Below are 26,987 nucleotides of genomic sequence, written 5' to 3' on the forward strand. Positions count from 1 at the left end.
CCTGAATTGACCACAAAATGAAGGCCATTTCTCTATAGAATAGGTAAGAGAAATTGTGCTCACTTCTGACCATGTTCCAGTGTGGTGGTACACAAAGCTCTTCTGGCACAGCAGGTAGGCAGCTGCTCCAGGAAAATGCTGTTCCCAAGCTAATGATCACTGCTAGGAAGTGATTGTAAATTGTTATTAGGATGAGCTAAAAGTGTGCTGTAGTCATTTACCATAGCTCAGCTGATGAGCAGTAAAAGCAGTAACTCACTGAGTCCTGGTAATTCAGAAGCTTTCAGTCTTTATTGAGCAATGACTCCTTCAGACTGTGGCTTTTAAAAACAGTGTTCCTTGCCTTTCAGCTTTTACATCTCATACCAAAAATCAAAACTCCCCTCACTATTGCTTATTCCACACACTTATTTACTTTTATTTTAGAATTATGTGTCCCATTTTTGCTCTTATAACATTTTGTACATATTCTATATAATAAAGACTTACCAATACTCACCAAGTACAAGGAAAACTGAAAACTTAATTAATGTTTTTTAACTTCTAATGCCTTCTTGTTTACAATGGTCTATAAAAGTTTTCTCTCTACAAGCTGTCAGCCCCATAATTTTGCCTGCAAAATTTATCAGATTCTTGGTGTAGGCATAATTCATCTTACTTTTCTAGTCCTTTGACAGCTCTCTTCCTTTGCATTGCTCATGAGTTGTTCCTAGACCAATTCTTCATTTGACTTCGATATTTCAATACCCTAATGCCTTGTCATTCCAAAACATACACTGGAGTAAACAAGTTATTCTACTCAGTTTATCCATCTCTGTTTGCCTGAACCATCTTCAAATACAGTTTATTAAAACTGACATTACTATCTTATTGCTCTCTTAATTAAGATATTATACTGTTAATCTACCAGCCTGCTATAAAACACCAGAAAGAAGCCCACAGATACTTTGAATGTCCATAATTTTGGGCAATTAAAAGGTTTTAATTTTTATTGAAAACAGTCATAATTTTTTTCCAAGAAAGCAGGAAAACAGATATCACAAAGACTGCCTTATCATACACTAATTTGAAAAAAAGGTTAGTTTTCCCTAAAATTATTTTAATGCCTTTTTAAAATATGCTAATCTAAATGTGATTAAAACGCATTTTTTATGGCCCCACTACTGTCTGGTTGTAATATTTAATGCTAACATTCTGCAATCACAGGTCTTGACACTGGCTGTGTCTGCAGACATGATGCAATGTTTTACATGAGGACCCTATCTGGGCTAACAAGACTGTTTATTGTTAGGGTTAATGAGCCCAGGCAGAACTCTGAACTAGACTGGACTCCTAGAGAGCTCCAGCTTTGAAGTTCAGGCTGTTTGGGGTAAGTCTGCATGACTCACATGTACCACATGGAGATACAAACGGCTTCTCTTCACTGATACTGCAGCTTCAGGAATCAGAAATATTAATTACATTATGGAGCTCATATAAAAAAACTCTCACTTCTGCTTTGTCTTTTCAGGAATGCTGTTGAATGGATTCTGAGATAATGACTCCAATTATTACTTAATATTATTCCAAAAAATGCATTCAGTCCAGGAGGGACAGTAAGAATCTCTTGAAATATATTTATTTTGAAAACAATATTTTAGAAATGAAAATATGACTTTGAAATCATCATTTTTGCTACACAAAAACAATAAAATTAATTCCTTTTTACTACTTTTTCTTAGATCTTGTATTTTCTCTTCAAGTATCCTTTGCAGTTATTAAGCAGAAAATTACTTATCCTAGAAAATAGAATACATGGTATTTCATAATGTCAATTGCAGATCTTTTATGAGTTTCATGACAAAAAAAAATGCAGAAGAGGGTCAAAGGAAAACAGCCAGTATGTCCCGAGATCAATCCCTCTCTTTTGAGAAGCATTTAAATTGCACAGAGTACATCATACTTATTAGTCAAGAGGATCATGGATTTTTTTTTTATTTCATATACCCAGTCTGTTAGAATATTTTAAATTTTTCGCTCTATATTTTCCCCTGAAAGTGGCATTCACAATGAGTGAATGACTAGGAATATTGCTGCACATCAATAGTCCTTAATCCAGCAAATGTTCAAGGAAGGTAGAACTGTAACAGCAAAAAGAATTTTGTGAGAGGGAAACTGAAATTTATTTTATTACCTTCTTGCATGCTCTTTTGAAGGTACAGATAAACCTATTGTGCTTTCAAACATTTGGACATCGAGTAGCAATGTCAGCATGTTATACAAGCTGAACTGATGTGGCTCTAGGACTTCTGCTTCACTAGCAAGAGGAAGCTGAGCCATAAAGCAATGGGACAAAGGGGCAAATCCTAATTTCAAACAATAACAAGTCCTTTGTTGCTGATGATGCCTTCTCAATTCTTTTCTGTGCTTTCATTTTTTTAATATGCTTTGATTTTCTTCCACTGCATCACAGAATGAATGAACAACTGAACAACAACTTAAGCACCTCTTTGAGTGTGTTTAGTAGAGTCACTAATGCTTTCTGAAATATGTAACTCACAAGAGCTCTGGTGTTCAGTGATTAATGTTGAAGGTAGGTGAGCATCTAAAAGAAAGCTTGATATTTAAAAGGATTTAAAAGCATTAAGTAATATAAATTTCAATTTATTTTGCATGGATGCAATTCAATTTTTTGAAAAGTCACACAGAGGTGAATCTTTCAGTAATGGCACTTAGCATAATGCAGCATTTTAATTTTATTTTTTCTCCAAGGCATCTGAAGGCCTTTTGATTACTCCTCCAATTCAGGATATTGTCCTTCTACCCACTGATCTAGCTGAAGTATAAATACCACAAGCACGAAAACAAATAACGCTATTTCCCTCAGATTATCTTTCAGTGCTAATACTACCCCTTTTCAAAATCACAAGAGATATTTACTATATTATTTTAAAATTGCCAACAACTGTACAAAACCCAGCATGTAAGTCATACATATATAGGCATAATGGGAGAAATATTTTAAGACCAAATTTTCAGCTTCATGTATATTTTTATTACGATCAAAACTGTTTAATTAGAGAAATAACAACAGGTACAGTAAATTCAGCAAAGCATCCACACTTGCCTGTTCAAAAGTATTCTTTTGAAATTCTTCAAATCCAAAAATATCTAATACTCCAATTTCAAACACCTGGTCACTGGGGAAAAAAAAGATATTACAGATAATAAGAATTCAAGCAAGTGAATAATACATCTGTTGTTTCTGACAGAAGTATTTCTGTTCTAGGACAAAAGCAGGCTGTATTTCAAAAACATGGATGAAATAAACAAGCAGACCATGTACAGAACAGAATCAAAATTCTACTCACAACCTATTAAACTGAAAAGAAATAAAAAAGCAGGGTTCAAGATCACTTTAGCAGCTATGATAAAAACTAAATTTGTAAGAGAAGGAAAAAATCTTAACTTCCTAAAGCCCAGTTTTTAAGGATATTGGTACACATTTTCTGACATCATGGATAACTATTTCAGGGAAGTTTCAAAAATGCTTGGCTGCACTTAGTTATCCTGTTCCATTTAAATTTCTAGAAGCCAGAATTGCTTCTATAGAGTGTACTTCAAGGGAAACCTGTTAAGCACAAATCCTCTCCGTCTCAGCACCTAGTAGAATTTCTGGGCTCAGGCTGCCCAAGGGGTTTCATGCCCCAGGGGAAAGAACAGTCAGGGGTCAGGCCTGAAGAAGGCAGATGTTTCCTCTCTGTACAAATAAAAGAGAAGCTGCATCCAATCTGTTGTGTGTCACTGCATGCATTCAGGGAAGGGATTTTATTGTGGCTAGGTGGAAGGAGTGGAAGGATCAGGGTAGAGCAATCACCTAGGATTTGGACAGAAGAAATGGGAAAAGGACAGAGGTATTACTGTTCTGTACTTGGGACTGAGTAATTTTAAGCCTGATCTGGAGATGAAACTAAATCCACTGCAGTGAGCCAAATGAATATTTTGGGATATTCTGTTGCCTACTTTGCAACAAAAAATAATATTTCACGATTCTTGTTCTGAGATCCTTTTTATTTTTTTTCCCTTCCATATTCCAAGTTTCCTCTGTGTTTAAATCTCTGTGCATATCAGGCAATAGATGTAAAGGAGAAAAAGGTGAACCACTGCTGAAGCACATTAATATAGTTCCATTGTAGTCATTGTAACCCCTGCCATGTCATCAGATGAGGATCCAGCTCTCAAAATAAATTCCTATTTACAAACAAAGTAAGATCATCTGAAAAAAAAATGCATATTACAAAACAAGCTGGGAAAAACAATGCTCAGAGGCAAGCAGAGCCTTTTTCAGAACTCATGCCCAAGAAGTTTGTCTTCATTTCAAAAGCACACTAGTTCAGTGCACTGCTGATTGTCACAGGACTGGCTGTGTGCGTAAATGTCAGACATAGATTGTTACATAATAAATCTCATCCAGAATGGCTTTGTTGGGCAGGGGAGGTTATCAGGAGGTCGATTAGCCTCCAAGGGAATTTCTGCAAGAAAAAGAATAAAGCTGTATCACCACCTCCATCTCTAGCAATGAATGCAATATAAATTAGGTTTTAAAATGTAAGCCTCATACACAACTGCTCCTGATTAGAGATGGGGGTGTGTACATTCCTTGTCAGAACAAGTTTTCAACAAAATCTGTCCATTTACAGAAAGAAAAATTAAATGTTTAAAAACAAACTACCTCAGCAAATGAAGGTTGAAAATCCAGAATTATTATATCTTTTGTAAAAAAAAAAAAAAAAAAAAGAGAAACTTGACATTTCAGAATACTTGTTAGGTTTTCAGTCTTTTATTTTTTTCTCTTTTAGTTTATTCTCCATTTTTTTTTCATTTATACATAGCCTTCCTTATAGGAAGGCAGAACATGAGCTGCTCTGTAGCATTGCACAACAGCTGAAATATTGCATTATATTTCACAATTTTTTAAGATCTACTTAATACAGCTTATCCCTTCTCTGTCTGATTCAATTAATAATTTGAGACTGGATTGTTTACATCCCAGTTGAGTCCATGACTGTTATTTTGTCAAATTAGTCTCTCTTACTTTCCCTCAAGGAATATATAAACATTTGCATTAGGAAAAGACCAATGCAAGCTGACCATGAATTATTAAAATTCAGACAAAACAGGAACTTGGTTCTAGCTTCCAAAACTCTGAGGGGAAACCTTAGCAGCCACTTACTGCCCACCTCAAACAACATTCCTTACCAGAACGGTGATATTTGTGACAAAAATACTGGCTTGCAAATATACTGGAAATGCATTTACAGAAAAACATGAAGTCTCAGTGTTTTTATGAACTCCTCTTGATAAATTTGGTCTAATATTAGGAGATGCACACACCACATTAAAAGAGCTGGAGGTTTTACATAATTAATATCTTGCTACAGGGCACCACTAGGCTCTGTATCCTCTACAACATTTTATTATTACATTGTGCTATTGCTATTTATGTGCAAAATCTCTTCAACCATGATAGTAATTTTCTGTATTAAATTATTGCTCAGATTTTGAAAATCAAGTAACAACTGACAACACAATATCCAAATTAAAAGCATTGCTTTATATGTGGTTGAAAAATAACTTTTTTCTTTTAATCTTTCTTCTTGTCTTTCCCTTTTTCATATCACTTTTTTTTTACCAGAAGGAGGGTTCATATATGTTTTTACTGGCTAGTTGTCAATCATATTAATTCCAACAAAATTACTTTTCTTAAATAATCATAGCAGAGATTCCCAAGGCAAAATAAAGCATGAATGATTCCATGTTAACAAATGAAAGGGCATGTCACCAGGGTCTAAAATAACAAATATTAGAAAAAGGCAGTTTTTTTCCTGAAAGATTTCCTTATCTTTTTATTTTATGGTTGCTAATCATCACTGACACATTTCTTCATTATGTTTCAGATATTTAATATGCACTATGTATAACTAGGTTTCAATGGGGACTTTGATTTTAAGTTTGAAAGTAGAAAAAAATAATTTGCTGATGTTTGAAGAAACTTTTTTATCTCTTATACCAGCACACAGGTGTAAATATTTTTTAAAAAGCATGGATGCTCACTATAAGTAATTTTGGTTTTATGACACACAAAACAGTATTTCAGCTTAGAATATTTTATAATGTCTCTGGTTTTGCTTTTTTTTTTCCTCAGAGCATCTCTGTAAATATATCCTTATAGACTAGAAATACCTTTTTGATCTTGTACACTTAAAAATTACCCATATAGAAGAAATGATAATCTACCACTTTAGCAGACATCTTGCCATTCACCAAGAGATGATCTCAAAACATTTGCCATTCCTGGCAAGGTGAACAGAACTCTCTTTACAGTAGATCTGACCCAGTGCTTCAGACAAACCTACAGAATGCTATTTGTACACTTTTATTCCATTGCAGATGGTTCCTAGCTCCAAAATCCATAGGGTCCATTCCTTTTGTTATATTTTGCAATCTGCCAGCATAAAGCAGTGAGATGAATCTGTTGTGCGAGGGTGATCTGATGTGTCCTTTCATCTGTCCAAGATACAACAGTTCTTGCTCTTCCTCCAACTTCTGCCAGTAATGAGGAAGGCTTATGTGTGATCTGGATAAACTGGAGGTGATACTGAATAATGAGGAAATGTTTCTCAGATTAGATGAAGTATTATAGCCTAGCCTTCAAATGAGGTGCCTCAGAATCCTAATTAAGAAGCCCTTGGTTTTCCCAGGGGAAGAGATTATACCTGTTGTCACAAACACAGTTTTTGAAGGGAATAGGTTGAATACTTCCAGTTGCATGTGTTGTTCCTTATCTCAAACAATTACTAAACAAAATTAGTTACTGAAGCTTTTGAAGGAGATTTTTCAGTAGTCTGAGACTTTTGCTGAGATTTGGTGTCATTGCCATGTCTCTCAGGTATCTTGCTCAACAACTGTAATTTTTCTTTCATATTACCTTACCCAGGTGTGACTGGTGCATATAGAGATGGTGGCTGGACACATTAGAAAAAAATACTGGCTTCATATCTGACAAACATTTTTTTGTGTGGCTTGACAGTTATGGCAGGAAAGAAGAAGCGTATTTGCCAATGGATTCAAGATCTATAGCTCTTTCATTAGTAGCACATACTCTTCCTCAGGTCTTTCAAGTAAATTTGTTCTGTCCTTTAAAAAATAGCATTGTCTTGTTCAATGAAACACTGGAAATTATCCAGAATTAAGTAGATTTAAAAATATGATACTATGCACCATATTGTATTAGATGTTTTGTATTGTTTGTCTGTTTTAAAGATTTCCCTACCTCCACATAAAGAAATTCTCTTTATGCTTTGGGTACAGTTTCTGAACAGGAAGTTCCTTTCCCTCCTTCCTGCACTCCCAGCACCCTTCTACTGAGTTCAGTAATAGATAAATAAATGTTTTAGGGGTTTTTTCTGATTTTTTTTTTTTCCTGAAGCTGGGAAGTTTTCTATTCCGAAGTATCTTGTTCTACAAATCAGATAATGTACTAAGAATTTTTTAAATGAGACATCTGAGGTCCTTCCTTTGCCCAAGTAAGTGTTCCTATTGCTACTCTTTGGCACTATTTGAAATTTTAATGTATGAATATTTAGTCAGAATATAAAGTTTTTAGAAACTACCTCTTTAGAAATATTCTGCATGCTTTATGTGCAACAGAAATTTATGGTTGACCTGTGATACAGACAGAAGTATGATTGAAGACCAGCTTTCTCTGTCTGTAACACTGCCACATAATCTCAGAATGGGTCAGGTTGGAAGGGCCCACAGTGGCCACCTGGTCCAACCTTCCTGCTCAAGCAGGGTCATCCCAGAGTACACGGCACATTCAGATGGCTTTTGAATATCTCCAGTTAAGGAGACTCCACACACTCTCTGGGCAGCCTGTTCCAGGGCATGGTCACCCACACAGCGAAATTGTTGATCCTCAAGTTCAGGTGTAACTTCCTGTGCATCGGTTTCTGCCTGTTGCCTCTTGTTCCATTGCTCAGCACCATTGAGCAGAGCCTGGCTCCATCTTCTTGACACCCTCTCTCTACATTTGTATAGACTGACATGAGGTTCCCCTCTCAGTTGCCTTTTCCTGAGACTAAACAGGTCCAACACTCTCAGCCTTTCCTCATAAGAGAGATGCTCCAGTCCCTGAACCATCTCTGTAGCCCTTCACTGGACCTGCTCCAGGAGCTCCATGTTATTCTTCTCCTGAGGAACCCAGAACAGGTCACAGCACTCCAGATGTGACCTCCCCAGGGCTGAGTAAAGGGGCAGGATCACCTCCCTCAACCTGCTGGCCATGCACCCCAGGACACATCAGCCCACTTGGTCCCCAGGACACACTGCTGGCTCATGGACAGCTTGTTGTCCACCAGCATCCCCAAGTCCTTCTGCACAGAGCTGCTTTCCAGATCAGCCCCCACCCTGCACTGGTGCAGGGGCTGTTCTTCCCCAGGTGCAGGACCCTGCCTTGGCTGAATTTCAGGCAGTTCTTCCCTGCCCATCTCTCCACCCTGTTCAGGCTTTTCTGAAGGGCTGCACAGCACTCTGGGGCAGTGGCCACTCCTCCCAGCTTTGTGCCCTCACTGAACCTGCTGAGGAGGCTCCTGCCCTTCACCCAGGTCATGTATGAGTAAGGTAAACAACACTAGACCCAATACTGGACCCTGAGGGTGACTGCTAGTGAGAAACCTCCAGCTAGACCCTGGTCCTCTGGGACCTGCTGTTCAGCCAGGCTTTATCTACAAAATATTTATCAGCTTTTTATCAGGTTTTATCTACAAATAAGAGAAAATATTTTTCTAACTAACTGATAAAACAACATGCCTTCAACTTACTCACAGGCAGGGAACACAGTATCAAGATTTTCTCAGGCACATATACCTAATCAGCTTGTTTTTCATGAGAAATGGAAAACAATATTTCACAAGAATTCACAGACATTCTTAAATCTCCATAAAGAAAAAGCCCTCTTGCAGAATGAGTCAGGAATTGTTAAAACATTACCTTAAGTAATTTCATTATTCATCTGGATCACCAGATCCAACTTTGCCAGTGTGCAATCAATTACATCAAAGTGCTACATTAAGGCAACCATGAATCTACAAAACTGAAAATCATCAGACTTACCTGAATGGAAGTAAAACAGTTGAGAGTTGAACAGTTAAGAGTCTTGGGAAGAAATTCACCAAGACTATTTTGACAATAATAAAATCAGTAGAATAGGAAATCATTATATGGATGAGTGAAGATAAATATCAATAATTAGAGAAAGATAATTATAAGCACCTGTGAGAAATTTTAATAGTTTTATTCTAATCCCACTCTACGGGCCAATTATGGCAAAATAATTTCTCCATAGTTTATTTTTTAAAAATGATATTAGAATGAATAAAGTAACAAATTTCAGATCTTGAAACCTGTCTAAACTAGCATTTAGGGTTATTATTTAAAAAACTAGACCAAAAAAAAATTAAGTTTTTATGGAATAGAACATTTCTACAGGTGTATTATCTCACAACACCATCATTAAAATTCTTACTTTATACCTATTGAATAGTATTCCAAAGTAATGAATTTGCTGGATTCTGGCAACACTTTTTATTCTCTGTACTTCATAGCTTTAGAGTTTGGTCTTTGCAGCTTTTCACAGAATCATCTCCCCTTTCTAATGATAATCATTTGAACTAATGAAAAACATTCCTTTTATTTTGTCTGAAACCTGTCACAAGCTTTTTCTTAGTAAATATTATCAATATTAAAGACCTAAATCAAGTATTTCCACCACAAAAGTTAACCATGCATAACCAGTTTCCTCAAAAATACCAAGAAGAAATGCTTCTTTCAGAGTTACTAAGCCAAAAAATCTAATTTTATTCCTTCATAAATTCTCACTGAAGTGTCATGGAAGTACAGCTAAGCTGCCTCACAACAGAGAACTTAGAGTTAAGAGAACTGAGTTAAAAACCTTATTCCAGGTTTCTGATGAAGGCTTCATCCCATCTGGTAAGTAGTAAGTGTCAGTTTTCAACTGAGGACAAAAGTGTGGCCTGGAATGTACCAGACTTATGTAGTCACATAAGTTAATGTTTTTGGTGGATCTTTCAGCAGAGGTTTATTAAAACTGCACCAAACTGGAGATACAATGCTGCTAACTGATAGTTATTTAGATGTATTTGAAGTAAATCTGATCCACTAACCCAAATACATTGCAGTAATCCAACTTGCATCTAGAACTATTCTACGCCTTGATTTACTCCTCCAGTTCAAACAATATGAAATATGATTAGGTTGGACCAAAAAAAAAAACAAAAACCCTGCATGTGAGCTACTTCAACTGAGGTTGAAATAGAAGTGAAGAATGATCAACTTTATTTCCACTTAAAATAAGCTACTTAGCTTCAAGTCAGGAAAGGGAATGAAGCTGGTTTTGGCCTGATAAAACTTACTATATCTTGTCAGTACTGCCAATTAATCCTGAGCTGGTTAGATTTCTATTACCAGTCTAAATGAAGAATGCCCCTTTTCAGCATAGGTAAATGTGGCCAGAGGAGACTATTGCAAATTCCTCATTTCTGATATGTCAAACAGCTGTCCTGTTTTAGCTGGGACTTACAGCCTCACACAGTCTTCAAATTACCTCACAGGTAGAAATAATTTCACTGAGAAATATTTCACAAGGTAGATGTCACCTCTTCTACCCAGTGATTGTACTAGAAGAAGACTAAAAGATAGACAATATACAAACAACTTTGACTTTCATTATCTGAAGATTCTATAATATCTAAAAATTACAGGTTTATATTAACAACAGAAGTACATAAGACCTTTTTCTGAAAGAATGTAAGATATTAAATTGTAAAATTAAACACTGAAAAATTATTTCAAAAAATTTAAATAGATTTTAAATATATCTATCTTTCTCAACAATCACTGCAAAAAAAGCTCACTGCAATTAGAAATGTCAGAGCTGGATTGTTGTCTGTCATGGACATGCACTGAGCTAAGCCTCTGTTCCATAAAATACAGGAATGAATGAAGAAGAGTTGTAACCTCATGCTACTACCCTCCCTTATTATATACAGAGTATGTCAAATTAGGCCATGGATTTGAAAATTTCTCTAGCTTAGTGTCACAAACAGACAAGTAAAATCATTCCATGTTACTTCTGCTTGCCTCCAGCACGAAGTGGGGCACTCTGGTGGTGGATATATAATGAAAGACAGATTTTAGGTGCAGAAACCTGAGTTACTCAGGCATGGTACCTATTTTTTTAGCTACACCCACAGAAGAGTTTGTCACCAATTGGTCCATGAAGAGCAATAAAAATAAGATTGTGAAGTCCTCAAACTCTAAAAGAGGGCACCTCTTAAACCCTTGTCCTATGCAGCCACAGAGATATGGTATAAAGAAAACATATTTATCAAAGTTCCACATCTGCCATTAGTGGATTACCATATTACCAATAATTCCAAGACACTTGTATTTCATGTTCCTAAGAAAGCTCAGCTGAGCGTATGAGCTGTTGAACTTTGATTAAGTCAAATACATATGATCATCTAATTAGGTCTACTGTCTTAGTTTGTTACTTTGATTCTACTGAGATTTCTTTTTTGTTGTTGTTGCTTTAATTTGTTTCTTGACTGCTCCACTGATGCACATTAATTAGCATTCATTTTTCCAAGAAACCATGCTGGATAGCAACAGTATGAAATTTAGAAGATGCCAACTTAGAGAACATTCTTAGAACATTTAAATCAGTTAAGTTTAAACATTCATTTGCAGACCTTTGAATAAAATTCTGGTTTTAATACCCTGTGCTAAGGTCACTGTTTTGGGAAGAAAGAACAAACATGTTCTGCATTAAAAAAGCACTAAGCAGCATTTTGCATGTTGAGACTTAGCTTAGTCTGAATTGCCCAGTCCTAAAAGACTATGAATTTTTACCACCAATCTAGATTACCACATCAAGCACCATGGCTCCCTATGTAAAAAAATAAATAAACAAATGCATTACAGTAGAAACAACTAGAAGGAATGGCCAGTGCTTTAACTATCCAAGCATCGCTGTCATGCTATTATAAAATTCTTTAAAACTTTATCAATGCGCATTAAATTCCACCATTTAGTGGAATCATGTTCTGAATTTGTACAGTTGTGTTGTACAGTCTAATAGTTCCCAATGGCATTCCTACCTGCCACTCTCATCTTGATTTTGAAGGTAGCAGTTGATTGTGTTAACTAAAAAGCTAAATAAACGACCATATAGCGATTTTGCCAAGAGATCCCGGTAAAAATCTGCAATCTCTATAGTATGCCTCCGAACAATCGTGTCTCCTAAGAGAAAAAGCAGAAAATGGAGATGAAAGTGTGCTGCAAACTTCGCCTTAAGTAATTTTAGTTACAGTAAATTTAGCTACAGTTACTTCTCCTTTGCCAAACATTTACATGGTGTTAGCTTTTTTCTGAAACCTCCAGTGCAAGATGAGAAGACTGTCAACACTCAAAAGATTTTAGGTTTGGAAATTCATGCCTTTACACTCTGCTCAAAAGAAATGCATGTGAGTACTACACAGAACTAATATTTTACTGCAAATATATTATTAAGAATTTTTTCCCAAGACACTCCTGTTGATTACAGTTCTTACTAATATTCTCTATTCATATCTAATCTGTCATCTTGACACACTTTTGTGACATTAACCAAGTTAGGAGCCCATCAGCATCACAGTGTGAAACTGCTTTGCTCCATATTACAAAGGCATTTCTAATTTGGTGGCCCAGTCTGATTTACAGCATGGCAGATAAGCCTACATATTTCTCAGAGGGACTGTTTATAGGACCAAACAAGAAATAAAAAATTGACAGCTTTTAAATTTTTTAAATCAGAAGGCTCAAAATGCCATCAGGTCTGATCTATGAGAATGTAAGCTTGGAAAAGATTACCTTTAAAATACTGAACATCAGTTGTTAAGGCTGAAGCAAGCTCATCTGGTGAAACCTGCAGCATTCCTGCCACTGAAAGGAAAAAAAAAATGTAAAGAAAGATTGATTTATGTTATACTGCATATTTCACTTTTTACAACAGATTTTCTTCTGTAGATTCATTTTTTAATAGTGAGAGAATCCAAATTAAAGAATCCAAATATTAAAGAAAAGGGTGCTGGCACAGGAGTAATCAAAATTAAAAACCATATAAAATCAGATTACTATAACCAGTACTTTGTGAAGTTTGAATGTATCTGTTTATTATATTACAGCTTTCTTTCCCCTTTAAAGATTACTCAGGACTTTCCCCAGGGTTTGGCAGACTTTCTGTGGTATTAGAGTGAAGGTATGCTACTTATTGACATTCTGTATCCATAAGCCACTTGGAAGAGATTTGTTCGAGACCAAGAGGGCAAACTTCAAAGCACAGAAACAAGAGACCCTTTTAAAACATAGATTTTGAATGTAAGGAATTCAATTCAAGGTAAATTGTTCAGCTGTTGACAAGCAGTGCAAAGGCATTTCAAAACAAGACCGCACAAAGCGCACGGTACAATTTCTTTTGGCAAAAGACAGCATTAAATATGACATTTAATTAGCTAATTTGCAATACTGGTATTTTATTTCATCCCATAAAAAATATGTGATTTATAAAAACATCCAAGTCAATTGGGCACTGTCTTCCCACAGTAGCTTATGAATTTTCAGAAGTCATTTTTTTTGGTCTCCCTGGAATTGTGTTTCCATCTGTCGGTGGAACAGCGCAACTTCCCTGCTGTGGGACCAAGCAGGCGACGCTCCAAGGTCGTGTCCTACTGACCTTGTTCCAGCAGCTGCAGGTCTGACACGAATGCTGTCTCAGCATCTGTCAGAGCCGTAAAGCGAATGTCTCCAAGATGCAGAATTGCTGAGAGAATCACAAACAGGTTCTCCACCTCCTGCACACATTTTTTTTTCAGAATTAAAGATAAAGAAAAGATCTGTTGGACACACCAGTGAAAGGCAATATTTTATAAAAAGACAAATTCTGTTTGTTTGCATCATCAGGATTTGATAAGTTGAAAATAATTTACATGTGATTTATTAACAGGTAATTTGAAATCAAACTGGTACCTAGTTGGGAAATGTACCAACAAAATTGTCTTTTATTTCCTTTGTTTTAATGTAAGTCACATTAACTGCTAGGTTAAGAAATTCTTTCAGAATGTGATAAAAATAATGACATATCTTTAATGGATGCATTGTTTCTGCAAAAAAAATAAAACATTTCTTATCCATAGAGAATTTCCATTAAGACAATTTCTGTATCTGGGAACAGCAAAGGGTTTTTTTGCCTTAGCCACCTGAATTCACAAACAAAGTGCCTAGCTCTATAGGTTCCTGGTATTAAAAGTTGTAATTAAGATCTGAAAGAAACAAAAGCAACTTTCCTTACCCTCACACTTTCCCTACGGGACTGCATACTCTTCTGTGACAGACTCTTCTGTCTCAGATTGTGAAGCAGTTATCTTTAGGGGCAGATTTTTTCCTGGCCTCATTTTTATCATAGCAAGAAGAAAACTGACTTTCTTCAGGTTTTTTTGGTCAGTTAATTATATTTAAAATATTTTTAAATTCAAGGAAAAATATGTTCCATGGAATATTAATCTTAAATCGTAAAATATGGGAAGCATTGTGTGGTTTTGGAAGGTTTTTTTTTAAGGTCAGTTATGTAACAATGGTGCTTCTTAAAATGGTAAAACAGGAAACCTGATATCCTCTATAACATTACATGGGATTATGTACAGCAACGTTAATTGATAATTCTTGAAGTATTTTTTTAGAAATAGTATTTAGAACCTAATTCTGCTGAAACTGCACAAGTGACAGGGAGAGATTTCACTTATCAGAATTTGCAGCGTAAGATTATAAATACACTACTAATGAAATACAGTAATTTCACGAATACAAGCCGCAGCAATTCGACAAAAATTTTGGTGGAAATCCTAAAGTGCGGCTCATACTCGGGGGTGGCTAATCTGTGAATAATTTTCTGACATTTACAACCCCAGACGTGCCAGCCAGGGCGCCAAGCCAAGCACCTGCCAGTAAAAGCCGGCATTCCGCGATTGTTACAAAGTGTTACTCTGTTGCCCTGGCTCCCTGCAGGCATCACGGGGGGCGGGGAGAGAGGCGGGAGAGCTCTCTTCTTCCCTCCTCTGCCACAGCCAAGGGGAGAGACAGGGGGAGCCCGCGCCGCCATTGCCGTGGCCCGGGGAGGGGGGGGCTCTGCCCCCACCCTCCGCCGCCGTGGCGGGAGCAGGGGGTGGTCCGTGCCCGGCCGGTGCCACGCTGCGCCGTGAGCAGGGCGCTCTCTCCGTGCCCGGCCGGCGCCGTGGTGGGAGCGGGGCCAGCGAACCCAGAGGCGGCGGCCAGCCCCGAGTGGCAGCGCCGGGCTGGGCCACCTGGCCCTGTCAGCAGCCCCTAGCGGGCTGAGCCTGCACAGCCTTAGTTGAGCCAGTAAACCCCCCGCCATGCCGCGGTTCTGTTAGTATTTGGCAACTTTTTTGCACGCGGGTCTTCGCTGCGAACCACAGAGCGGCTTATATTCAGGTGCAGCTTATTTATGGACAAAGAACGAAATATTTGCCAATACCCATAGATGCGGCTTATACTCAGTGCGGCTTGTATTCGTGAATTTACTGTACGTAGCTAATGCATCCTCTTTTTTCTCAAGTTTTTTCTTTTATTCCTGTTCCTTTCCCTTATAAGTATGCCAATCATCAAAGGGCATTAGAAAAGTTTACAGTCTTTCTGGGATAGACTATAGCACCTCCAGTGCTGCTTAAGCAAGTTTGCTTCTCTAAACTAAACTTTAAGACAAGAACATCAAACTCTCATTGTATGAGAGAGATGTCAATAGGGCAACAGTGTATTTCAGTATTACATGCTACCAAAACGGAAGATTTAAAAAAATCCAATATACACAGAGAAAGTCTGAACAAGTTAACTCTTAAAATAGAAGGAGTTACAGTAATTTCACGAATACAAGCCGCACCAATTTGACTAAGATTTTGCTCCTAAACCGGAAATGCGGCTAATAATCAGGAGCGGCTAATACAACCTCAGAAGTGCCTGCCAGAGTGCTGAGCTGAGCAGCTGCAAAGTCGGCATTTTGCGATTGTTACAAATCGCTACTCTGTTGCACCGCAGGTGGAGCCTGGCTCCGTGTAGGCAGAAGGGGGGGCGGGGAGAGAGGCGGGAGAGCTCTCTTTCCTCCTCTGCCACAGCCCAGGGGAGAGACGGGGGGGGGGGGCCCGGCGCCGCCATTGCTGCAGCTCGGGGAGGAGAGGGGGGACCCGGGCCGGCCCTACCGCGGCCGGGGGAGGGGGGGGGGGGGACCCGGGCCGCCCCTACCGCGGCCCGGGGAGGAGAGGGGGGACCCGGGCCGCCCCTACTGCGGCCCGGGGAGGAGAGGGGGGACCCGGGCCGCCCCTACCGCGGCCCGGGGAGGGGGGGGAAGCCGGCGCCGCCATTGCTGCGGCCCGGGGAGGGGGGGGGAAGCGCGCGCTGCCATTGCTGTGGCCCGGGGAGCCGACGGGAGCCCCGCGCAAGCCATTGCTGTGGCCCGGGGAGCCGACGGGAGCCCCGCGCAGCCATTGCCGCGGCTCGGGGAGCCGATGGGGTGCTTTGTCCCCGCCCGCCGCCGCCGCGGCAGGAGCGGGGAAACTCCGTCCCTGCCCGCCGCCGGCGCCACGGGCGCGGGAAAGCTCCGTCCCCGCCCGCCGCCGCTGCCGTAGGAGCAGGGGAAGCTCCGTCCCTGCCTGCCACCGCAGGGCAGCGCCGACCCGGGGTGACCGAGCCCAGTGGCAGCGGCGGCCGGCCCCGAGCTGCAGCACCGTGCTGGACCACCTGGCCCCGTGAGCGGCCCCTAGCGGGCCGAGCCTGCACAGCCTTAGCTCAGCCAGTAAACCCCGCCCTGCCGCGGTTCTGTTACTAATTGCACGCGGGTCCTCGCTGCGAACGACAAAGCGGCTTATATTCGTGTGCGGTTTATCTATGGACAAAAACCGAAATATTTGCCAAGACCCAGAGATGCGGCTTATAGTCAGTGCGGCTTGTATTCGTGAATTTACTGTATGCTAAAATGGCATTCAAACCAGAGTGCTGTACTCTGCTTCTTGGGATGGTATCTCAGGCAAGATGAAATGGCACACTAGCACTGAACACTCCTTGCCTGCAGGTTACCTCATTCAGAACTGGTTAGAGTATGGCTCTGCAGCACTGAATGGCAGTGGGCTGGGATAGCTTTTGATTCTGGTGATTTTGGTAAGGTCTCAGGTATATTTCACATTCCAGATTGTCAAACATTTTTTCATTGTGTAAGATGCATATTCCCCCACCTTTAAAACAGTAGTTGTTTTAATAAACATTAACATACCTTGGAAGATATCATTAATGACTGCTAAGGAATTTCTATGTAGTTCTTCAAAAAGATAATCTATCATTAAATGTGGCTAGGTAGTTAACGAATGATACATACAGACAGACCTCTCCATGTACCTCAGAAGCAATGGGTGGAAACTTTAGGAATGTGTTTTATCTACAAATTCCCCTCTAAAAATCAACACAGAAGATCAGCCTGAAGTACTTGAGATTTTCACAGATTCCTTGCCCCCTAAATATTATTCTAATGCTGCCTGAATACAGACCAGCCTTCAAGATGTTGACACTTCTGAGAAGTAAATTCTTTGCAAGAATTCTGAGTGAAATGAAGTACTGGACTCAAAAGAATACTGCATATGAAGCATTCTCTGACAGTTACTGTAGACTTATAAATCATGATTCATTTAGCATTTAATTATTTACTTATGGGCTGAACCCCTTCCTCAACAGAACAGAAACATTAATGAAAGAGCAAGAGAGATCCACCAAACTGTGAACACTGGGCTAAATCCAGAAGTGTCTGGACCTTTTGTTCTTGAAATCTACTAGTATAGAGCTTGAGCCACTAAGAGTAAGGAATAGTATTTTCACATACAGCCATATGTGTTCAATTTTGTATATGGCCTCATGAACATCCATTAAAATAAATCTTACTCTTCATTACATTGAAGAGTGACAATTTATACTGCCATAAATAGGGAATGCCAAACAACTCCATGATGCACCACTACCACCTATCTGAAATCTATCTCCCACCTAACAGCTTCAGCAGATTCACAGATTTTTTTGCTGATAGCCTTTGATTTCTTTTTATTACAACTGCTGCCCATCTGTCATTTATGATGATGCTTAAACTCAGAGTTACATTAAGCTTTTGTCCCCTTCATTCTAATGATATTGTACAGGGGCAAGTTCTTGCCTCCTTCTAAAACTACTGTTGCTTATGTAATTCTCTTGCAGAAGTGTTCCATCTGCAGTGTGCTAGGTAGCATATACACATGTAAGAAATATGGGGATTTTGTTAAGCACTGTAGTATCCTGAAGGGATACACAGTTTACCTGAGTTCCTATATTCATCCTTCTATTTCTTCTGATTTCTGTCACACCTCTGTCCTCCAGAACTACTTCTTGATTAATTTTCCATGCTATCTTCTTCATTAATTTCATAGGATTAAAGACAAACAGCAGGCCTATCTTCTTGTTGCTTTTGGGGAATTAAGTCAGCTCTTTCAAGTCACCTGGCTCTAATTTTCTTTGCCTAAATAGGTATTTACTTCTTTTCAGGTGCTGTTAGCATATGTGCATTTCACAAAATTAAAAGGATGGGGAGATAATCAGGAAGAGGAAAAAATTTCCATGGCTTTTATGAGGTGTCATATGGGATTTGATTGCTTCTTTTTATCTATGTAATTTAATTTTTCAGAGTATTATACCTTGAAGCTGTTTGTGAATCTTTAAGAATGAAAAAGATTTACATTGTTGGTTCTGTGTCTAATTAAAAGTGATTACAGTAATTTCCCTGGAGTGAACTAGTGCTGCGTTTGTTTCAAGGTCTTAACTAACAGGACAAAAAAAAGACAGAAAGGTGCTTCTTTTCCCCACAAAAAGTTATCTGTGAGAGGTACTTATGGCCTTGCTTTCAACTAATATGATTATTTTAGCCAAAAAAAACATAAGCTCATGTAACTTACCAGGCTATTGAATCCCAGAGCACCTAGAGCTTGTTTTAGTGTGGCCAATTTCTCCCTATTTTGAGGGTTGGCTGTCAACATCGTCTCTTCTGATACAGTCTGGCTTAGATACCTGCACAAAGCAAAAACAGCATATCTGGTATTTACAAGGCTGATTCATGATGAAACTTTTGAAGTTAAAGTCCAGCATTACATTTATAACCAGAGGTTTAATGCGCAGATTTTTCTCAGCCTTGGAAGGGAGCAGTACCAGTGGCAGAATGTTCTGTATTTCTTAAACTTTAGCTTAAGACTCCCCCCAACCCCATCTTCAGCCCTAGATGGAAGATGAAAGTTCAAACTGGATTTATGCCACTGGAAGTTTTGCCAGTCTTGCACTACCAGAAATTCCCTTTCAGAAGGCAGATTTGAGGAGAACCTCTTATAACTCTGCTTTAAATTCCCCTCTTGCTGACAAGGGAATAGATCAACCCTTAACCACCACAATGATCATTCTCTCCTCCAGCAGCTGAATGGGTGACAGGTATACTCAACAGCTCTCAAAATGAAGCAGTAACCAGGTACACAGAGCAGTAAGTGTACAGCCCTTTAGCAGTACTGCTTTGCACACTGCAAAGCAGAAGGAAATTTTATGTACCTTCCCAAAAACAATGATGGTAGAGAAAAGAGAGACACCTAGTGCAGCAGCTAACTCAGGGGGAAAAAAAAAAACAAACTCAGAAGCAACATAAAGAGTAATAATACAAAACAGATTAATCCCAAACTGTAGCAAGACAGATTATTGAAAAGTGCAGCAATCTTGTCTTTACAACCATTTATTTTGACCCTCTTGAAGTAAGTCTGTATTTTTAAAAATATTCAGGTATCTTCACAGAGCTGAAATCACTAAGAATGAGATGTCTGAATATCTTACAGGATCTGACTTCTAATTGCATAATGCTGAGAATGTAAGATAGTTTCTTTTGCTGTTTTCATTAAATTATCATAATCATTATAATACACATTGATCACACAATCTGCAATCTTCACAGATGTCCCTTAAATAAACAAAAGAACTCTCCACACCTCTGTCCAAATAACATCATCACTACACCAACAAAGGTGGACAATTCACACACATTCCAGCCCTCACCCTTCACCACAATTACAACAAAAGTTCTCACAATTATTCTGCTCTCCGCTGATGTTCAGTCCGTGATCTGTCACTTAAATATGGGAAAAAATATTGGTTTAATTTTTGACTATTCTTGTTTGCAATCATGTTCTCACACCACTGTAGAGGAAACACAGTTTCAAAATAAACTCCTATTACCACAGAAGGTCTGACAATACTCTAGTAGGGGTGGTAGTTCTTATAAGGGTGCCCTTTCACATGAATGTATGCAGGAAGAATTATTTAGTATTTGCACTTTTCTAGCAGATAATGAGATTTAAGTAGTACCCACAATGAAACATCAAGTGCATTTTTAGTTAACCCATTTAGTGAGCCAGATTTACCAGTGTGGATTCCCCCTGCAGTGATGAAGGCACAATTTATGAAGCAAATGGGCAGGAGAAGAATGATGGGGTTAAAAATGTGTGCCTGGGTACATAAGTGCATTTTGCACCCACAGGAGGGCTAACTCAGCAGATATCTCAAGTATGAATAAGCCTCTCACATCAGTGGATAAAGATGATGGTTCACAAACCATTGAGAACATGGGTCTGTGAGGATCACTGCCAGAGCTCAGCACTTGTTCCTTGAGGTTACTAAAACATGAATTTTTCAGACTGAGGTAGGCACAGCTGTCAAATCAGCTAGAGAAGATGATACAAAGGAAAGTTAGCTTTATGTTGTTTCTTTTTTGTTCCCTGTTTTTTTTATTTTTTTACATTGCCTCTAGGTTCAAAAGGAGCCTAGAATACATCTAATACTGATTCTGGCATAGAACCTACTGGTGTAAAGGTTAATCCAACAGAAAATTTTCAACTCTTCTGAACTGCTGTATGAACTTAAGCCAGCAACATGTTATGCATCATGAGTTGGTGGCACTTTTGATCCATAATTAGAGATTTACAGCAGCAGCCACTCTGCTGTCAAAATATTCTATTGTCGAATGTTGTAGGAGTTGGAAGCATATGGCCATTTCTGCAAAAAAGCCTCCTCCTCAATGGTTTTCTCCCTAAATAACTCTTTGTCTCTCTCTGTACTGAGCAGGGAGTAGTCTTTCCTCTTCTGTGAAGAGAATACTCCACACTTCTCCTTTTTAAGCAACCCCATTTAACCAGCACTTTTTTAGCACAGCTGAAGTGCTAGTGGGTACCCTGGTTGCAAAAAGCTGTGTGAGCACTACCAACACCTCTGAAAGTAGGCTGAGCACAGCAAGGTGGTGCAGAGCCCTCACCCTCTGACAGGAAGGAGCTGAGCTGCAGCATGAAACCTCTCGTGCCAGTTCTTGCCTTCAGCACAGTGCTTGCTGATACAGCAGGGGGCAAAATGGGTGCCTGCCAAACCAGGCGCCTGTGGCTCTAACAAACCATCCAGAAACTGCAGCCTCTGCTGGGACTTGCCTGTTGGAAGAGATCTGCCTTTCCCAGCTATGTCCTGAAGACTTAATCAGCAGATGTGCTGGTGCTCTTGGAAAGGGATGCAGTCGGACATTTTCTAAGGTGCGCTTCAATTTAGTTTCCCCAGTCTAAAAGCAATTAAATTATTTTATAACATTTCATGAAGCCCACTCATTTTCCAAACTATTTAAGGACTAATGAAATATAAAACATTGCTTTGAAGATTTGCACATTTGACTGTTATACCTTTACAATATAGAGTAGACTCATATTAAGGATGGATTAATTGTATAGAGTGCTTGGAACTGCTGATGAGTATCACACAACCCTCACAAAATGTACAAAATATACATAATGGTGTAACACAGTATATTCTAACCATACAAGGAAACATAGTTTACTAATCATTGAGTCCATTCTGCCTCAGAAACATAGTAACATTTGGATAGAATTTTATTTTTCTTTTAAAACAGTTCATTCTTTTCACCTTAAAGATGTTGAGAACTAAAAAGGTTTGAGACATCATTTGTCTCAATATTAGTACTATTATTATCTATCTATGTTTAAGAACTAAAGTCCAGAACAAATCTTAAATTGTCCCCTCTCCTACAAAACTAAGGAAAGGAGAAAGAGATGTATCACAGTGCAAAAGTCCTAATAATAATAATCATTCCTTGGTTGAAGATACATCACTTTTCTATCAAATGTAAACTTTTTCCCAGGATGTGTATCTTTCCTCATATTTATAGTGCCTTTTTGTATTTTGACATTCAAGTGGCCTGGGTAGAATGGCATTGTGGTGATGAAGAGTAACTTAACTATTTAAAATTTATATTTTGAACCTACCATGTAGATTTTAGTTATTATTTTTACTTAGATTTTTGCTATTGTGAACTATACTCATGAAAACCTACATGTACTTGAGTGTGTGCAATGCTCCTATAATTTTCCAACAAAATACTTGTGTTCAAATGTAAACCAGAGCTGGTGACTCCTGAGTTCTTTGTTGCTGATAGTTTTAGTAAAAGAGGTACTACTGCTATGCAACCCATAGCTGATGTTCCAAAACATCTGATGCACACAGGCTGTGCACCACTTTCATGCTTGCTTAGTTCAGTTTTACTAGCCTTACTGGCATATCTCTGTGCAAATTCGTTCTGCAAATGCACATTCACACTAGTTTACTGTAGCTTTAGAAAATGATTTTCAGATTTTGACTAAAGCTGAACCTCTTAGCTACTCAAACAAATATTTATATATATTGCAGAAGTGACAAACCAAAGAGTTTATGCAGTTGTAGTAATTATCACCTGTCTGCTGACTGTATAACTATTTGTTTAAATGCTACCCCATGCTGATGTTTCCATTAGACTAGTACTTCTAACAGTCAGTTTATCAGCACACAAAAAAATTTAAAGTCATGGTAAGTGATTTTTATTTCAAAAAGGAAGGAACTCACTGATTCATAAAACTTATTTTCTTAGAGAAGATAAAATAATTGAATTGTAGTATAGTCACTCTCAGTAAAACACAATGCTCCATTAGATAGACCATTTCTTGAGGAATGTAAGGGACTATACAGTTTTACTTTCTGATTTTTTTCCCAACAGTTCTAATTTGCAGCATTGTAGCAATTTCCTCTATTCTAGTCTCAAAAAATAAATATTATTTAGAAGGAAAAGGTCCGTGGTGGCAATTTATTAGTATATTGCTTATCAAAAGAAACAATTTTTGAACCATCATTAGAATGACACCATAGATTAAATTTTCAGGCAGGGGTGTGACCAGTACAACCGAGAGTGTAAAAAGGCACTTAGTATGACATTAAATTCTTAAGAATTAACCACCTATATAATTCCATAATTACCTTACCTGTTTACCTTATCATTGTCATTAAAATTATTGCATAGTATCACAATTATTCAACTTACATATTTGATACACAGATCTCAAATATGAAGAAGAAACATGTATGTCAGCTTACCTGAACAATATTGAACTTTTGTGACATAAGCATATTTCAAAATTTCCTACATAACCCTACCAGTTAAAAACTTTGTTCAAGTAATTAACCTTCTGCTTAGATGATTGAGCAAATAAGGGACTAAAGCTACAACTAGCTAAGACAAACAAAAACTAAAATGAAAAGTTTTGACTATCAGTTTGCCACTGACAAAAACTCAGCAAAATAATACCTGATTTACATTAATTTATTTTATTTTGAACTGTAACCCAAGAGCATTTAGTAGCAAAGTGATCTGCCTCATTCAACATAAACAATTCATGTAATTTATGTTTATTCTTAGAACTGTTACATTTATATAAAACCTGTGAAAAGACAAAAAGAAACAAGTTTGATATCTGATAATAAATCTTGATATTTCGCTAACAGAGTAAGTAAAACATTACCAAAACACTACTCTAACCACTTTGCATATGTAGAATCTGACATTTGAAATGTTCAAGTATTCTGCAAGAGCAGCCATTTTATGCCATACACCTACATACATATTGCTCTGTATGATAGAGAAATATCTACTTCATTGCAGTGGTTCAAGTCATATCTGGCAGGGAAACTGTCTGAAAGAGATTAGTAGGTTGTGACCAGCTCATCCGAAATTCCCTTTTTTCTGGACAGTTAGAATTGTGTTTCCATTAAAGATGAAGATGAACTGTGGATTTGCCAGATGGACATTTCTTTTCTGAAGGCTTTCCAGAAGTAAATACATCTTTTCATGAATAATTAAAAGAACTCTTGGAGGATTCTATTGTTAAGTGGTTCTAAGTCACTGTAAAATTTTAGGATAAAGTCCTACAATTTAAAAAGGGAGGTTGGGGTTGTTTTTAAGCTAACATCTAGCTGCTTCCCACTTGACTCCTTTCCTGATGGAGGATGAATGTTGACATATCTCCATTTTGGGCTATAGTAGATTTGATATAAGTGAAACAGTACAAAATCAGTACAAAAAAGTCTTGAAACTTTATTACGGATGATAGTGAAATAAATGCTGCTTGTAATAGGATTTCAGCTACCACAGTTAAGGTCTTCATTAAAAAAAGAGTCCCTCAGGTTACAGAGAAAAAGCTTAATTTCCTAATTGTTTATACTCAGAACAGTCTGTGCTCAGATTAGAAACAGAGGATCAAAATATTACCAGAAAAAAAAAACCAAAAAAACCAAAAAAAAACCCCAAAAAAACCAAAACCAAAGAAACCCAAAAACAACCCAATCAAAACTAGACAACCAAAACCACACAGAAAAGCAAGGGGCTCAATAAGGGTATCCTGCTTTATTGATCAGAAAAAGTGACAGAGATCAGATGAAAGCACATTTTGTCCAGGAATTAGGCAAAGCAGAAATTCCTACTAAAAAGACACACTTCAACAGCAAATCATTATAGAATAAGACAAAGGAATAACTGAATGTACAAATTCAAGGCAGGTAAGGCTGGTTAGGCACTGGATCATCAGAACAGCATCTGGTATAAACTAAATGAGAGTCAAGCATGCCTTGATAATGCAAAAAATTAATCATCATATATAACACCCTTATTTGCATAGGACAACACAGGAGTCACGAAATACTTATCATGGTTAAGGTTTGAACTGGGTTACTCTGTGTGATTTGGGGCATCCCATTTCAGGAAAGTCAGGATCAGTTAAGAGAAAACCCAGAGGAAGGTAGCAGCAAAAATGTACCAGAAAATAGACTTAACTGCAAAACTGTTCGTTACATGTCACCTACAGAAGACTGAAAAAAGATATTACAAAGATGAAAAGTCTCACAGTCTGGAGGACTATACCTGGAGATTTTCAAGACTCAATAAGGCTCTGAACAAGCTGATCTGATCTGCCAGCTGGTCCTGCTTGGAGCAGGGAATATAGTATAGACCCCCTGAAGTCCCTGCTAAAATGAATTATTCTGTGATCCTTTGAAACACATTAAATTTATTTCTCAGATAAGTTGGGATTTTTTTGTTTGGTTGGGTTTTTTTTTTATCTCATGTAATATCAGTAATTTTGGATGCATAAAAGTTTGACATCAAGAAAAGGTGGGTCTTCAATTTTTTTCAGACATTACATTGACTTTTAAGCAGTCCCTAAAATGCAAAAATTAACTACAGGTGTTAGAGCCATAAGATATTTGAGGATGAGTAAAATTTGATCAGAAATTTACATTGTTCAACATCTGAAGGGATGACAGTGTTCTAAAATCAGAACAGTCTTAAACACCACACCCCTACCAAAGGATGAGTCAAAATAACAAGATAATATTTCTGCTCTTCTGCTCAGGTCAGCAATCCTTCCCACTAACCTAGGCAGTAGTTAAAAACCACCGCATTATTATTTAATGAGGAGGAAGATTCCTTCTGATCTTGAAAACAAATATTTTTACACCATCTTCTAAATAATCTTTCTTATTTAAAACTGTAGAAATCTCAAATTTTATAGAAATTAACATTAAATTTTAAGAAAAGCTGATATGATCAGTTTATCATCAAGAAATTTCCAGACACTTTGATTACCTTTTTTGAGCTAGAAACCAAATAAAACCTCTTTTAAGATTTTTTTGGATATACCTTTATACCTTCAAAATACCTGGAGGTTTTTTTTTTTTTTTAAAGACCTGGGGCAGAACACCAAACTTTTGGAATTTATGAAAATATCCAGTGCAAGTTGGATCAAAATAATTGTCAGGACACACACTGTGACCACCACAACATCTCCTAGCCAATACAACTTAGTTTGATTTTGTATCTATACAGTAAATGGTTTGTACCTTCTATGTGAAATTATTTATTAATAAGGCTACCAGGATGACTGAAAAAGAATCCCTTCTTGCATGTAATCACTCAGGGAGGATAAGATCTTTATTCTGCTGGGTTTCTGGGTAAAGCTGCACAGTAAATGAACTCAAACTTACTTTATTTAGACTTTAGTTCTTAGGCTTTTTCACTTATGAAAGGAAAAAAAAAATAGGGTAGGAAGTCACAACAGAAGCTTTGCTTATTCCAAATACCATCCTGAGGCAGAAAATCACAGTTTTCAAGGTCTGGGAATGATAGAATCATGGTCCTGATAAGAACTAGGAACATGAATGAACACAGATGAAACTGCCCTGGCATTAGCTCACAAATCAGTTACATTTCCTTTCTTTTGTGTGGCTGTGGCAATAGATTTTCAAAGGACCTCTCTGTTTGCACAATAGATCCTGTCTTGATACAAAGGCTTGGACCTTTGTACAACAGATCTCTGGAGGCCTTTTTTAAACCAAGAGCAAAGCAAAATATTATTTTTCTCTGTTTATATTCC

The 26,987-nt window shown here is 38.0% G+C and overlaps 1 protein-coding gene across 4 annotated transcripts in view; it reads right to left on the reverse strand.

The window, feature by feature from the left end:
• MYO16 (myosin XVI) overlaps positions 1-26,987 on the reverse strand; it is a 374,829-nt gene that overhangs the window by 105,533 nt on the left and 242,309 nt on the right. For all 4 annotated transcript variants that reach the window (XM_033052141.2, XM_033052140.1, XM_033052142.1 and 1 more), the window contains exons 17-21: positions 19,128-19,239; positions 13,832-13,949; positions 12,970-13,041; positions 12,219-12,360; positions 3,107-3,179 (exon numbers count right to left, since the gene is read on the reverse strand). In XM_033052141.2, coding sequence (XP_032908032.1) covers positions 3,107-3,179; positions 12,219-12,360; positions 12,970-13,041; positions 13,832-13,949; positions 19,128-19,239 — 517 coding nt within the window. The remainder of the gene's footprint in view (positions 1-3,106; positions 3,180-12,218; positions 12,361-12,969; positions 13,042-13,831; positions 13,950-19,127; positions 19,240-26,987) is intronic.

This window comes from Catharus ustulatus, chromosome 2 (assembly GCF_009819885.2).
Source record: "Catharus ustulatus isolate bCatUst1 chromosome 2, bCatUst1.pri.v2, whole genome shotgun sequence".
Classification (NCBI taxonomy): Eukaryota; Metazoa; Chordata; class Aves; order Passeriformes; family Turdidae; genus Catharus; species Catharus ustulatus.